Source organism: Citrus sinensis, chromosome 8 (assembly GCF_022201045.2).
Source record: "Citrus sinensis cultivar Valencia sweet orange chromosome 8, DVS_A1.0, whole genome shotgun sequence".
Classification (NCBI taxonomy): Eukaryota; Viridiplantae; Streptophyta; class Magnoliopsida; order Sapindales; family Rutaceae; genus Citrus; species Citrus sinensis.
The window spans coordinates 22,523,727-22,538,116 of NC_068563.1; the positions used below are offsets into that span (position 1 = coordinate 22,523,727).

The 14,390-nt window shown below is 35.1% G+C and overlaps 2 protein-coding genes across 4 annotated transcripts; one reads left to right on the plus strand and one right to left on the minus strand.

Annotated features, from left to right (window-relative positions):
- The first annotated feature begins 573 nt into the window (after nt 1-573).
- On the plus strand, nt 574-6,833 carry LOC102613995 (indole-3-acetaldehyde oxidase-like). The gene is made up of 10 exons (XM_025101915.2): nt 574-849; nt 934-2,628; nt 2,741-2,997; nt 3,102-3,311; nt 3,482-3,700; nt 3,881-4,846; nt 5,072-5,167; nt 5,342-5,440; nt 5,640-5,829; nt 6,365-6,833. The coding sequence occupies exons 2-10, from the start codon at nt 1,476-1,478 to the stop codon at nt 6,619-6,621; spliced, it is 3,447 nt and encodes a 1,148-aa protein (XP_024957683.2). The 5' UTR covers nt 574-849; nt 934-1,475; the 3' UTR covers nt 6,622-6,833.
- Nucleotides 6,834-7,037: 204 nt separating this feature from the next.
- On the minus strand, nt 7,038-11,429 carry LOC102614293 (protein SENSITIVITY TO RED LIGHT REDUCED 1). 3 transcript variants are annotated; one of them, XM_006487739.4, is made up of 2 exons: nt 10,488-10,681; nt 7,038-8,061 (listed from the first exon to the last, which is right to left on the minus strand). In XM_006487739.4, exon 2 carries the CDS (start codon nt 8,014-8,016, stop codon nt 7,183-7,185), a length of 834 nt encoding a protein of 277 aa, XP_006487802.2. In that variant the 5' UTR covers nt 8,017-8,061; nt 10,488-10,681; the 3' UTR covers nt 7,038-7,182. The 3 variants fall into 3 exon arrangements, 2 of the variants coding, with proteins under 2 accessions (XP_006487802.2, XP_015388706.2); XM_015533220.3 differs by having other exon boundaries at nt 7,038-8,092; XR_371746.4 differs by lacking the exon at nt 7,038-8,061 and adding an exon at nt 9,411-10,132 and having other exon boundaries at nt 10,488-11,429.
- Nucleotides 11,430-14,390: the final 2,961 nt, after the last annotated feature.

Genomic DNA, 14,390 nt, shown 5'->3' on the forward strand with positions numbered 1-14,390 from the left:
TTGCGGTAAAAAGAATTATATAAATATATTTTTAGCTAATAATTTTAACAAAATAATATTTATCAAATATTTTAATAATTTTAACTTAAAAATTACAACTTCAATCCAATCATTAAGCGCATAGGAGCAGGTGATTGATTACTTTTTGTCGTTAAAAAAAAAAAAAGAAAAAAAATCACTCCTTACACTGCATCATTGCTGACAGCTGACTAGCCACAGTCCCCGGTCATTACTTTTTAAATGAAAAAGTGCAAGTCACTGGATGGCAAGATCATGGTCTTGGCAGCTTTCAGTGTTGCAACAGTATTTAGTTAGTGTTGCTTTATGAGTAATCCGTTTCACTGTGTGTATAGATTAGCTGTTAGTGATTATAGAAAATGGGTGAGCAGGAGCAGGATAGAGGAACAAGACACAGTGTTGTGTTTGCTGTTAATGGAGAGAAGTTTGAGGTCTCAGGCGTTGACCCTTCTACTACTTTGCTTGAGTTCTTGCGTTATCACACTCGCTTTAAGAGTGTCAAGCTCGGTTGTGGTGAAGGCAAGTTAGCTTTAATCCATTGAGAGTTGACTAATTTTAGCTAGTTCATTTTGTTTTGATTTACTTTCTTCAATCCTGTCCTGTGCAAGTTTAATGTTTAATTTGACTTTAATAATTGGCTTTTGACCCTTTTCTTAGTTTTCTAATTGTCCTTATTTATCAAAAATGGGAAATGGGTTATTCATAGGATTATTCTTACATGAGGCAGAAAAAAGAAAGTTATTTAAGCTTTTGGAAAAATTTTGAATTGTGAAGTTTCCTATTGAATTTCTTGGCCGCCAAACAGAGGATTCAGGAGGTTGTTTCAGTAATGTAAGCCTTTTTCAGATTCTACTTATGTCCAAGTATGTATCATCTAATTGTTTATCTTTTGAGTTCTTTGTTTTGTAATTGCAGGTGGTTGCGGTGCATGCGTTGTCCTACTGTCTAAATATAACCCTGAGCTTGACCAAGTTGAGGATTTTGCAGTAAGTTCATGTCTCACACTGCTTTGTAGTGTCAACGGATGTTCAATTACCACAAGCGAAGGTCTTGGAAATAGCAAGACAGGATTCCACCCAATTCACCAAAGGTTTGTTGGCTTCCATGCTTCTCAGTGTGGGTTTTGTACACCTGGGATGTGTATGTCGCTGTTTTCAGTTCTTGTTGATGCTGAAAAAACCCATCGGCCTGAGCCCCCACCAGGATTTTCCAAGTTGACAATTTCAGAAGCAGAGAAGGCTATTGCTGGCAATCTCTGTCGCTGTACCGGCTATCGACCCATTGCTGATGCCTGTAAAAGTTTTGCGGCTGATGTTGATATCGAGGATTTGGGGTTTAACTCTTTTTGGGGGAAAGGGGAGAGTAAAGAAGTCAAGATTAGTAGATTGCCTCCATATAAATGTAATGGTTAGTTTTATACTTTTCCGCAGTTTCTGAAGAAGGAAAGCTCCTCTGCAATGCTTTTGGATGTAAAAGAAAGTTGGCACAGTCCAGTTAGTGTTCAGGAACTTCAAAACCTGTTTGAGTCCAATGTGGGTAGTAGTCAGATCACAAGCAAATTAGTTGCAGGAAATACTGGAATGGGTTACTATAAGGAAGTAGAGCATTATGATCAATACATTGATATTAGGTACATTCCTGAGCTATCAGTGATTCGGAGGGGTCAGACAAGAATTGAAATTGGAGCAACAGTGACAATCTCCAAAGCCATTGAAGTTTTGAAGGAAGAAACCAAAGAATTTCACCCTGAGGCTGTGATGGTGTTCAAAAAGATTGCTGGACACATGGAAAAGATTGCTTCAAGATTCATTAGAAATTCTGCCAGTGTAGGTGGAAATTTGGTCATGGCACAGAGTAAACACTTTCCCTCAGATGTTGCTACAGTACTTCTTGGGGCAGGTGCAATGGTAAATATAATGACAGGTCAAAAGTGTGAAAAGCTTATGCTTGAGGAATTTTTGAAAAGGCCTCCATTGGATTCTAGAAGCGTACTCTTAAGTTTAGAAATACCATGTTGGGATCCAAATAGAAATGTTACTTCTAAAACCAATAGTGTGTTACTGTTTGAAACGTACCGAGCTGCACCACGACCCCTTGGAAATGCATTGCCCCATTTAAATGCTGTTTTCTTGGCTGAAGTTTCTCCCTGTAAAACTGGTGACGGAATTAGGGTAAATAACTGTCGGTTGGCTTTTGGTGCTTTCGGGACAAAACATGCAATTAGAGCAAGGAGGGTTGAGGAATTTTTAACGGGAAAAGTGCTTAATTTTGGTGTTCTGTACGAAGCTATAAAATTACTTAGAGACTCTGTGGTACCTGAAGATGGTACTTCAGTGCCTGCTTATAGATCAAGCTTGGCTGTTGGTTTTCTTTTTGAGTTCTTTAGCTCATTAGCTGAAATGAAAAATGGAATTTCTAGGGATCGGTTGTGTGGATACAGCAACAGTGTCTTGTTGAAGGATTCACTCATGCAACAGAATCATGAACAGTTTGATAAAAGTAAGGTCCTAACCTTGTTATCATCTGCCGAACAGGTTGTGCGGTTAAGTAGAGAATATTTTCCAGTTGGTGAGCCGATTCCTAAGTCTGGGGCTGCTTTACAAGCTTCTGGTTGATAACATCTTACTTGTTAATGAATGAAAACAAAAGTGTAGATTACTTGAATATTAAACTTTTATGTTAATTCAACAGAAAGTGTATGCTCATATAACAACTTCTGTAGGTGAGGCGATTTTTGTGGATGATATCCCTTCTCCAATAAATTGCCTTTATGGAGCATTTGTTTATAGCACAAAGCCTTTGGTACGGATAAGGAGCGTAGAAATCAAGTCTAAATCATTGCCGGGAGTCTCTGCATTTTTATCATATAAAGATATTCCAGAAGCCGGGCAGAATATAGGTTCTAGAACCAAATTTGGTCCTGAACCTTTATTTGCAGATGAGCTTACTCATTGTGCTGGTCAGCCTATTGCTTTTGTGGTAATCTATGACTTCAGACTTGTCTAGTCCAGTCAGTAGAAAACTGCCTGAGTTTTCATTAAGTGAATTCTGTGTTTAGTTTAATGCATTAAATTACTTTTTAGGTTGCAGATACGCAGAAAATTGCAAATAGGGCAGCAGATCTTGCAGTGGTTGATTATGATGTGGGAAATCTAGAACCCCCCGTACTATCTGTAGAAGAAGCCGTTGGAAAATCTAGCTTTTTTGAGGTCCCTTCTTTCTTATACCCCAAATCGGTTGTTGATATATCAAAAGGAATGAATGAAGCAGATCATAAAATTCTCTCTGCTAAGGTGATTTCATTTATTTCTGCTTCCTATTATGCCTTTTCTGTTAAAATACTGAAAAATTTCCTTGGTTGAATGCTGACATTGTTACATTGACTTATCATTTCTGTAAAGTCATCTGTTAATCCTTTTCATGCAAGCTAGCTCTCATAATTTTGCTAAATTGTTCCATCCAGTTAAAACTTGGGTCACAATATTATTTTTACATGGAGACTCAAACTGCCCTTGCTGTACCAGATGAAGACAACTGCTTGGTGGTTTACAGTTCAATTCAGTGCCCAGAGTATGCTCATGCCACAATTGCTAGATGTCTTGGTATTCCTGAACACAATGTTCGTGTGATTACAAGAAGGGTGGGAGGAGGTTTTGGTGGAAAGGCCATAAAAGCCATGCCTGTGAGTATGTTGCATGAAAATTTACATTTTAAATTGGTTGAGTAGATACTGAGAAATTATACATGCACTAACCAAACATCAATTTATGTACTTTAGCAATTGGTAACTTTATTTCTTAGATTGTTTTTATCCTTATTTAATATCCGTACCACTGTAGTACTTTCACTGTACTGTTTACAGGTTGCTACAGCATGTGCACTTGCTGCCTACAAATTATGCCGCCCGGTCAGGATATATGTCAATCGCAAAACTGATATGGTTATGGCAGGGGGAAGGCATCCAATGAAAATAGAGTACAATGTAGGGTTCAAATCCAATGGGAAGATTACAGCCTTACAACTTAACATATTAATTGATGCTGGACAATATCCAGATGTAAGTCCAAACATACCAGCATACATGATCGGTGCACTTAAAAAGTATGACTGGGGTGCTTTACATTTTGATATTAAGGTATGCCGAACAAACCTTCCAAGTAGAACAGCAATGCGAGCCCCTGGGGAGGTACAGGGGTCATTCATTGCTGAAGCTGTAATTGAACATGTAGCGTCTACCCTTTCGATGGAAGTGGATTTTGTCAGAAGTATCAACCTCCATACGCACAACAGCCTTAATTTGTTTTATGAGAGTAGTGCAGGTGAACTTGAGGAGTATACCATCCCCTTAATATGGGATAGATTGGCCCTGTCTTCGAGCTTCAACCAAAGGACTGAAGTGATAAAAGAGTTTAACAGGTCTAATTTATGGCGAAAAAAGGGCATTAGTCGCGTACCTATCGTGTATGATGTGCCACTTATGTCAACCCCTGGAAAAGTAAGCATTCTAAGTGGTGGGTCTGTTGTTGTTGAAGTTGGAGGGATTGAGCTGGGCCAGGGACTCTGGACAAAAGTGAAACAGATGGCTGCATTTGCTCTCAGTTCTATCCAATGTGGTGGAATGGGGGATCTGTTGGAGACAGTAAGGGTTATACAGGCGGATACCTTGAGTGTAATTCAGGGTGGATTAACTGCAGGAAGCACTAAATCTGAGGCCAGCTGTCAAGCAGTTAGAAATTGTTGCAAAATACTGGTTGAGCGCTTGACTCCTCTCAGGGAAAGGTTGCAGGCGCAAATGGGTTCTGTAAAATGGGAGACACTGATACAGCAGGTATGTATTTGCTCATTTAAAGCACCATCTACTGACTTGAGCCCGTTGTCTTAGATATTTTACCTGTAACCTATTAGAAATTTATGGAATTCTTTCAAAAGTCATCTCTTGTGCAGTTAGTACTTTTTCTTCAAATGATTCGGAGAGTCTTTCATTTCTATCTTTGTAGACAGTAACCACCATATTATCCCCTTTCAATCTCATTATTTTAAAATCATATTGCAGGCATATCTCCAATCTGTGAGTTTATCGGCAAGTTCTTTGTATTTGCCTGACTTTACTTCCATGAAATATCTAAACTATGGTGCTGCAGTAAGCGAGGTAAGTTTCTCTATCTCCATGGACTGCTTTAGTCACTTTTTTGCTTTTAAAATATTTTTACTTTCAAGCATACTTGAAAAGAGGTCCTTAAATCTAATTTATCACCTTGATCGCCAAATTATACTACCATATTGCAGTACTCTGAAATATATTTATGGAGCTCTGATGTCACAGGTGGAAATAAACCTTCTCACAGGAGAAACGACAATTGTGCAATCAGATATTATTTATGACTGTGGACAAAGCCTCAACCCTGCTGTGGATTTAGGACAGGTCAGCCTTACCCTGATTATATTTACAAAATAATGATTTTATGATAACCAAGCATTGGCATTTCTGCACTCCAGGCATGTGCTGTATCCTTGCTATGGACCTCAGCTTCTGTATATGGATTTGCGGATTTGCTTTGTTATCATTTGATTGATTTGAATGGACTTATTTTGTCTAAGAAACTAACAGTTTCATTTGTCAGATTGAAGGATCTTTTGTTCAGGGAATTGGGTTTTTCATGCTTGAAGAATACCCAACAAATTCAGATGGGTTAGTGGTTTCAGAAAGCACATGGACTTACAAGATCCCCACACTGGACACCATACCTAAACAGTTTAATGTCGAAATATTGAATAGTGGACACCACAAAAAACGTGTGCTCTCTTCGAAAGGTATGCCACAAGTTTTCATCCAAAATCAACGTTAAATTGTAGATGCATAGTTAGCTAATTGCTGAGGAATGGTAAATCCTGTTTGTACATTTACTTTTAAGCTTTTGCTACTTTACATGCAACGTAAGGTACAGCCTCTCACAAGACTGATGGGCCCAAGTGGGACCCACATTTAAGTTTGTGAGAAGCTGTACCTTACGTTGCATGTAAGGTAGCAGCTCCCTTACTTTTAATATCTGCCGTACTATCAATGTCTAGATGTCTTCTTAACTGATCAGTCGCTTAGTTTTTACAACCTCATTGCAAATGGTTGCAGTTCATTCCCATCATTACTTAACTTGCTCATCCACCTCATTGTTGTTAGATTTACTGATACATGGGACTAATTAGTTTAGAACTTTGATGGCATGATAAATAAGAGAATCTAGCTTCAGCTGGATATTTTAGTTAACGCTCCTTCATCAGAGCAAGAGACCGAGTTTTATCAGATGATAATATCAGGCTTAACGTGTCAGTTTGAATTTGTCTTGTGCAGCATCTGGCGAGCCACCATTACTTCTGGCAGTTTCGGTTCACTGTGCTACAAGAGCAGCCATTCGAGAAGCTTGGAAACAGCTTCTTTCATGGAGCCAGCTAGATCAGTCTGATTTAACATTTGATTTGGAGGTTCCTGCCACCATGCAGGTAGTGAAGGAGCTCTGTGGACTGGACAGCGTCGAGAAATACTTACAGTGGAGAATGGCAGAAAGTAAACGAGCTTGCCACCAGCGCGATGGACTCGTTCATTCGTAAAATGTGTCTCTGTATTCACAGACAAAAACTATTTTTCTGTTTCAGTATTGGCCTCTGTTCAGTTAATAAAAAATAAGACGAGATAATATAGTTGCCAGAACATTTTATACCAAAAGTTACATAATATTAAAAGTGCATTGTAAATTGAATCTATTCTATAGAATCTGTTTTTAGTACCAAAGTGATGGAAATCCTAGTACAAATTAGACTAAGGCTTTGTCTTCCTCCAGAATTTTTACTCATAATCATAATATTACACATTGAAACAAAATCTCTCACATTTAAGGAACAAAAAGAGTAATTGTTTCCATCACGTATTTTAGATATGACGTTCCAGATTAAAAGAAAAGCAATAAAATGTTCGCATGAAGGTATTAATCCACAGATAAGCTTATGCACGTACAAGACGAAGAACCTCTAAGAAATGAAACATCATATAAATACTGACTCAACAATCTTTAAATATCAAGCAGGCAAGTCTTCAACATGCAGATTAGCTAACACAAACAATGAATTTCCATGAGGTATGTAAAATAAAGAATATGTTAAATCCAATTATCATCAAATTTCTTTTGGCTGCAGCTCTGATTCAAGATCAGGCCTGAAAAAAAGCCAACTTGAATCATGAAAACCTGCAAAATAATCATCTGAAACTGTCTTGATACCAAATTCATGTGTGAATCTTCTAGCAGCTAAGATGTGCCTTGCAGTATCAACAACAATCGAGCCCTTAAATTCCAACACATGTTGGTGGTACATCTCAAAGCTATTTCCAAACAGTACCATCTGTTTTAACATCGCTCCCCAGTTTGCCTGTAAGAGATTGTTGTACAGCTCTGCCTCACAGTGTGGCATGTAGAAAAGAGTTGGCTTTATAGCACATCGGCGACCTTGCTCATTTACTGATAGAACAGAACAACCAAGGGCTTCTAAAACCCGAGCTTCTGTTGAAGAAAGAATTGGATCAAACACCTCAATGTCTCCAATCCAACTGAACTTTCTTTTCATCAAGATCGCAAGGCTAAGCTGTAATCTAGGAGGTCCATATGATTCAAGGCAGCCAATACCATAGATCACCATCTGCATATTTGACTCAGAGCCCAAAACATTATAGAATGAATTTAATACTTCTGGAGTTTGTATTTGATCCAACAAAGTTCGATAGAATTCAGAGCTCTCCATTTTTTTAATGGACATTTCTATCCTTTGCAATAATTTTGATACTCTGTGCGGATCAGATTCAATTTCAGTCGGGAACCAAGGTTTTTGTTGCTCTTCTGGAGATCTAATTCTGCGCAAATTTCTTCTTTGTTTGCCACGACGAGGTAAAACAATGGTCCAATCTTCATTTAGCATATGTGTTTCAGGGCCAATAACTTTTGAAGATGCAGCCATCGTTAAACAAAAATTATACCTTCCCTCCAATTAATCCTGCCCTCTCTTCATACAACAAAAATGATAAGGTCAACCGCTGCACATGGTTAATTCAAATTATAAACATATAAAATAGTACAATTTATTCTCTTAATGAAACAGTTGTAAGGTAGGGATGTAGAATTTATTAAATCCTACTTGCCATCCAATAATAAAAATCGCTTATTGGACAAATTATATCAATTATAAACAATCCAACGGCCAGCATTTCATAAATAATCGAATAAAAATATCTTTGAAGTCGATCACCGCAGGAACGTAGTAGAGCGCCGCCCCCGCCGGCAGATTTCGACGCTATCACCGCCGATTGTGAGCTCATTACTTCAAATTACTCTCATTTCTCTATGATGACGCACCAATTCCGGTTGATTTGCTTGCATATTTGCATTTGAGCTTATTTTGTTCTCTATTTTTTTATTCATTAATTTTGTTTAATTATTGAATTTGCTCTTCTGGGTAATTGGGTTGTAAGTTAATAGTTAATTGGGTTTACTGCTACAAACAGGGAAGTCAACTTTTTGCAGATTGGTTGAGAAATTTTTGTCTGTTTTTGCATTAGTCAATTTGAGATCAGTGTTAATTTCTTTTATTATTATTACTATTGTTTATTTATTTTTATCTTGTATTCAATTTAAATCTCTGGGAAAGTTGAAGCTTTGGTAAAATCTTTGGGTTTGAACTAGGCTCACATGTCTGGGAAGGGGCTTTAACTACCAGGATGCTATGCAAAAATCGGAAAAACAGTGTAGATTGACCATTTTAGAAAGAATCCTCCTCTAACATGCAGATTTTGTTGAGAACTTATAGTTTAAAAAAAAAATTAATTTAATTTTACGTAGCATTGGCCTGACAATTTGTGGAATGCTTAAAGTTGACAATCATTGTAAATATGAGTGAGCTCAAACGTTTCATGTTTGTGTACATGTAATTAAATATATCGATTTCTTTTTTATGGTGAGAGGAGGAGAGATTAAAAAACGAATTGTAAAATCTTCAACTTTCTTGCTAGTCTAAAAATGTGTTCTATTTTCATGAACTGCTTGATGCTTTGCATTAGTAATTCTCCCAAGTGCTGCTTGCAGTCTGACAGGAAGATTTTTTTCTAGACATTTACTGCATAACACTTCTGGAAACATTTCTTTCCCCTCCTATGGTTTTTTGGCTGATTTAAAGAACAGTTTGTGCATGGCTCAAATGTAATACTTTTTTTCCATTAGCATTTACAAAATTCAGTTGCTTATAAAAAAAGGAGTATGAAGAACTTTTAATCCTTTTTTTTCTTATTTTAACTGTTTCAAAGTTGTAATCCTATTTTGGTTACTCATCCTTGCAAACTTATTTTACAAAGCATTGACTAGCATTTAAAATCATCATTTTCATTTAATAAACAAAATTTCGAAAACACCATTCTGAGAGTCATAAGAAATGTGCCCTACTATCTAACTCTAATGTTACATATTTACATGTTTGTCACGTGGGGTGGGCCTTTTCTAATCTCCACCACTATTGTTTTTGGACAAGCAGGAGACCCATGGCCAAAGAACATGAAAATATCCTAATTGGTTCAACTCCTTAACTCGAAGTCCCCAGAGAACAAAAAAGAAAAATACGAAAAAAAAAAAGATTGTCATTCAACTATCAAACAAATCATGGATTGTACATTAATTCAGCAAACGCTGGTAGCTGGCGAGATAAGGAGAGCAAGACTGAGTGGTGGGAATGCAGACCCACTATTATGATACCTACAAATGAACCTCAATTGGTAAACTGAAGTTTGCTAAGGCTGCAGGTCTCAAAAGCGCACATCTCAGCCTCCCTGTGTAACTTTCACAACCCTCAGCTATTGCCCTCAGCAAATTTATGCAAACAGATTATCATCTAATTGATCTCTATATTGGCAGAAGTAACCCCAATAGAAAATGGAAGCCAAGTTCAAATGAAAACTTCTCTTAGACATGCTCAGACCCTTTATTCTACAAAGTTAAAAAGCCATTATAAAAGTTCCAGAATCAATCAAAAGTCGCCCAGTTCCTGAACACCCAGCAGCAAACACAAAGAACCCAGTACAGAACAGAACCTATGTTGCGACAAGATAGCATTATCACTTACTCAACAAAAAGGGCAGAAACAATCAAGTAACAACCCGGAAGCAAAAATAAAAATAATCTTCTGAAAAAGTTTAGCAGTTGTGCAAGCCACCTCAAGTGAATATGGAGAAGAAAACGAAAATGAAAAACACTATTATCATTTCATATAATCAAAGTTTCATATGCTCACATGGAATGCAAAGTTCTATCACAATTGAACCACATAGTTTCGTCGGTATTTTGAGAGACTACACTAAGAATCCATTATCAATTACCACAGATCAAACAAAATGAATCAAACAAATCGGGGAGTGCAAGTGAAGAAAAAGAGAGAGAGTTACATACACGCAGGTTCGCCTCCACTTGCTCCTTTTCCTCAGTGACAGAGAGAAAAGAGAAGAGAAGCGACGAGCGGCTGAGCGAGGAGCGGCCGATGAGCGACGAGCGGCTGGTGAGTGGTGACAATGTTAGGGTCTGCAAATCGATAACGTTTTTATTTTTTCATTTTAGTTGCACGGTCGGGTAAATTAATTGGATAAATATCCATATCCAACTAATTGGATATCTTTTAAAATATCTATATCCCTATTTAAAAAAATTTCAGATAGATATTACTCAACAGCGCTGCTATTTACCCTGAGTCAAACCTCGAAAATCTCCAAAACGACGCCGTTTTGCTGTGATATGTTTTCTTTTAATTTCCAACGAATCGTTTTGATTCAGCCGCGAGCCTCTCCAACCACAATTGCCATCACGCTAGCCATCACCCAACCACAAAGCTAACACGAAAACGGTTGTGCACCGTTACGTGCTTGCACACTCCTGCTTATATTCCTCATCCTAAAATTTTATTCGCACGCAATTATGAATTGATTTGCGTTTGGGATTTGTTTTCTGAATGATATTTTGTCACAAACGTAGATGGTTTTGTTCCTATATGATAATAATTTCTGTTGAAGGGTTTGTATGATGCAAACTAGGTGTAGAAGAATTTAGTCACGAATCTTGATCATTTACACCTTGTTTCCCGCATCTGTAAATCTTGTTCTATAACCTTTTGATTCTAATAATATTGTATGATCTGTGGCTGGAGAACTCAAGGATGCTAACATTTGTTGAAGAAGAAAGAAGAATTCGGCAGCAGTAATTTTAGAATGAAGAAAAAGGAAGAAAGAAGAATGAAGAAGATGATGCAGAAGTTGATCTTGACAAATGGTGGTTGGCACGCTGCAGCAACCATTTTTAACAGAGGAATGCTTCATGAAAACGGTTCGTTTTGGAGCTTCATTCGGGGCGTTTTCAATTTAGCTAAAGTCTTTCCAAACGAAGGAAAAAAGTTTCCAAACGGTGCGTTTCCAATTTTAGTAAAACGGTGAGTTTCATTGGGGGCGCAAGTTGGGGCGCAATTCAGGATAAATAACTTTTTCCATTACCCAATCCAATTAGATTGGATAGGTAATTATCCAATTTAGATAGACTAATTTACCATCCCTAATTCATCTTATATCCAAATTCAAAAATCTTTATAATCTATTATATGGAAGGGTAATAGGGATAGAGATTGGTAATTGATTAATGAATATCCATTACCATAAAAAATGAAAAAGGAGGATTAAACACAAAGTTATCATCGTTTCGTGATCCATAAAAAGTGGAAAAAGAAAAATGTAATAATTAGAAAAAAAAAAAAAAAGAGAGGGGGGTAGAGAGAGGGAGAGCGCTTCTCTCTTTGAAATTATTATATATTCAAACTTTCTTGTTTGACTACGGACAATTTTTCTAATAAAATCATCATTAAAAGCATGTGATTCTAATCTAATTTTTTAATTAGGAATTTGTGGGAATATGAACGCAAATTCTCTTTCAATTAAGCAGGATTGAGTAAAGTTAATTTGTAATTTTTTTTCTATACAAAATACAAGTGGATATATGCATCTCTCTAATATTTATAATGATTATTTTTCTTAACGAATGTTTCATAAAATTTAATGTAAAGTTATAATTTCAGTTATTTATTTGATTGTAAATATCAAAAATTATTATCAATTATCTAATTGTAAGATATAAATATCTAATGAAATATCAGATAAAAAGAAATCTAATTTTTTAAAATTTCAAATCCGTTTTTGACCACTAAAGAAGCCCTGCGTGGCGCCTTCGTGCCCTTGCTTAATATTGAACTCTCCACTTGCGATTTTCCAATAATTAATCATCTTCAGGCGCAGATCCATAAAATATAATTAATCCCACCATGTTCCTCAATTAATTGATTAAATGATTTTAATTAATGGATTTTAAGGCCAGCGACGGCCCATGCACTCATCTCTCATTAGAGAGTTGGGGGTTCCGTTGTACGGGTCTCGTAATGAGAGCTCTTTCTCACTTCCCTCTAATTAATTAATTTCTTATAAGTTCAATTATAATTTTGCAACAAACCTTGACTAAATTTTACCTAAAATTTAATACTTCATGATTTGAAGTAGTTAGATAGTATTTTGACCATCAATCAACTTTGCAAGAAAATTAGCTCAAAATCATGCGCTGAATCAATTTTTTTTTTCTCTTTTAGATTATGTTTGGAAAGTGTTACATGCATAGCATGTAATTAACATTTACATTATTTCAATTATTTCAATCTCCGTAGGAGATTTGTCACTGTACGAGTTAATACGATGTACTCAAGTGACAGAACAGAAGATAATGCAAAAATACTAATTAAAGAGTACATATTCTTACCCATCTACGTACTATAATAAATCTTAAATCATATGTAATGTTTTTTTATTTATTCTAATTCCTTTTTGTTTAAACAAAAATAATTTCTTAAACAAAAACTGTTCAAATAACAAGTTTCTATTAATCGGATTCATCAATTCATCGTACGGAGATAATTTAGTGTGCTGACCCATCTAAATTTGTCGTCTCTTCTTGAAATTTTTTGAACTGTCTGGTACTAACATGATTAATTATCCTAACATAATCAAACACAAAAAAAAAAAAAAAAAAAATTGTTTTAATAAAATCTCTATCATACGCATTCGTAACGGCACAATTTTAAAATTTTGAAAGTTTAAGCCCGTCTGTCGAATAAAGGAGCTGCACATGTCGGCAATGTGCCCACCAAGGTTTTATTATAATTTACCAATAAAAATTATTATTAATCTTCTATGTGGGTAAATGCTTACATAGTCCTTGTATTTTGGATTAAATGATTGTTTAGTCCTCATATTTTATAAAAAATCTAAAAATATTTTTATTATTAAATACATGTCAGTCATGCCCTTATATATATATATATATATTTACTTTTATTATACTACCCTTACTACAGTTCTAAAGCAATATTTGATAAATTTACAATAATCTTGCTAATAATTATTTATAAAAAAATAATTTACTAAATTAATCCTGAAAGTAAAATAATAACAAAAAATTTTATATTTATATTTCTTTTATTTTTGGGGTTAATTTTTTGAATAATTTTTTATAGGTAAATTTATTAATGTTTCTAAGAATATTGTTGTAAATGTATAATTATAAAAACAAATAAAAAAGAGTGATGATATAACCACAAATTTTTATACAAACTTATCTTATATAAACTAATTTGGTATTAATTCATTAATTAAATAAAAATATAAAATAATAAAAATATATTACGTGGGTTAATAGATATTTAATTCAAGTAATTTTATCGTGCCATATCAGTTTGTACAAAATAAATTTGTATAAGAATTTATAACTATATTATTACTTAATAAAAAAATATGAATGTCACAAATTCAATTATAAAAATATTTTGAAATATTTTTTAAAATATAAAAACTAAACAAATAATTAACTTAAAATATAAGAACTAAATAAATTTTTATATTTTTTTGTAATTACTTTTAGTAAACGTGATTTTGTTTTGTGATTTTTTTATTTTATTTTGACTTTGGCTACTAAAAGTGCCTGCATTTGTGCATTAAATTATGTACACATGTGAGACTTCTAATTGAATAATTTGTTTGTTTATTTATTTTTGTTCAATTCTTTTTCTTTTAAATTAGAAAAATAACACTATCGCTTCTGCTTTGCCTGCGCAGATGATGCAATCTACAAATCTACCCACGTGAAAGATGATAAGAAAATATGGGAAGTCATAATCAGGGTCCCTATTCTTTATGTTTTCTCAATTAGGACATGATTTCTACATTTGTATTAAACAAGTCCTCAAACCTAACCTTTGTTTTGAAATTAGGTAGG

Bases quoted from the DNA above. Each gene is read 5' to 3' on its own strand.
- LOC102613995 (XM_025101915.2), top strand. From the start codon at position 1,476: ATGCTTTTGGATGTAAAAGAAAGTTGGCACAGTCCAGTTAGTGTTCAG. The intron at 5,441-5,639 runs GTCAGCCTTACC...TTCATTTGTCAG, and splicing joins CTGCTGTGGATTTAGGACAG to ATTGAAGGATCTTTTGTTCA. The intron at 5,830-6,364 runs GTATGCCACAAG...TGTCTTGTGCAG, and splicing joins ACGTGTGCTCTCTTCGAAAG to CATCTGGCGAGCCACCATTA.
- LOC102614293 (XM_006487739.4), bottom strand. From the start codon at position 8,016: ATGGCTGCATCTTCAAAAGTTATTGGCCCTGAAACACATATGCTAAAT.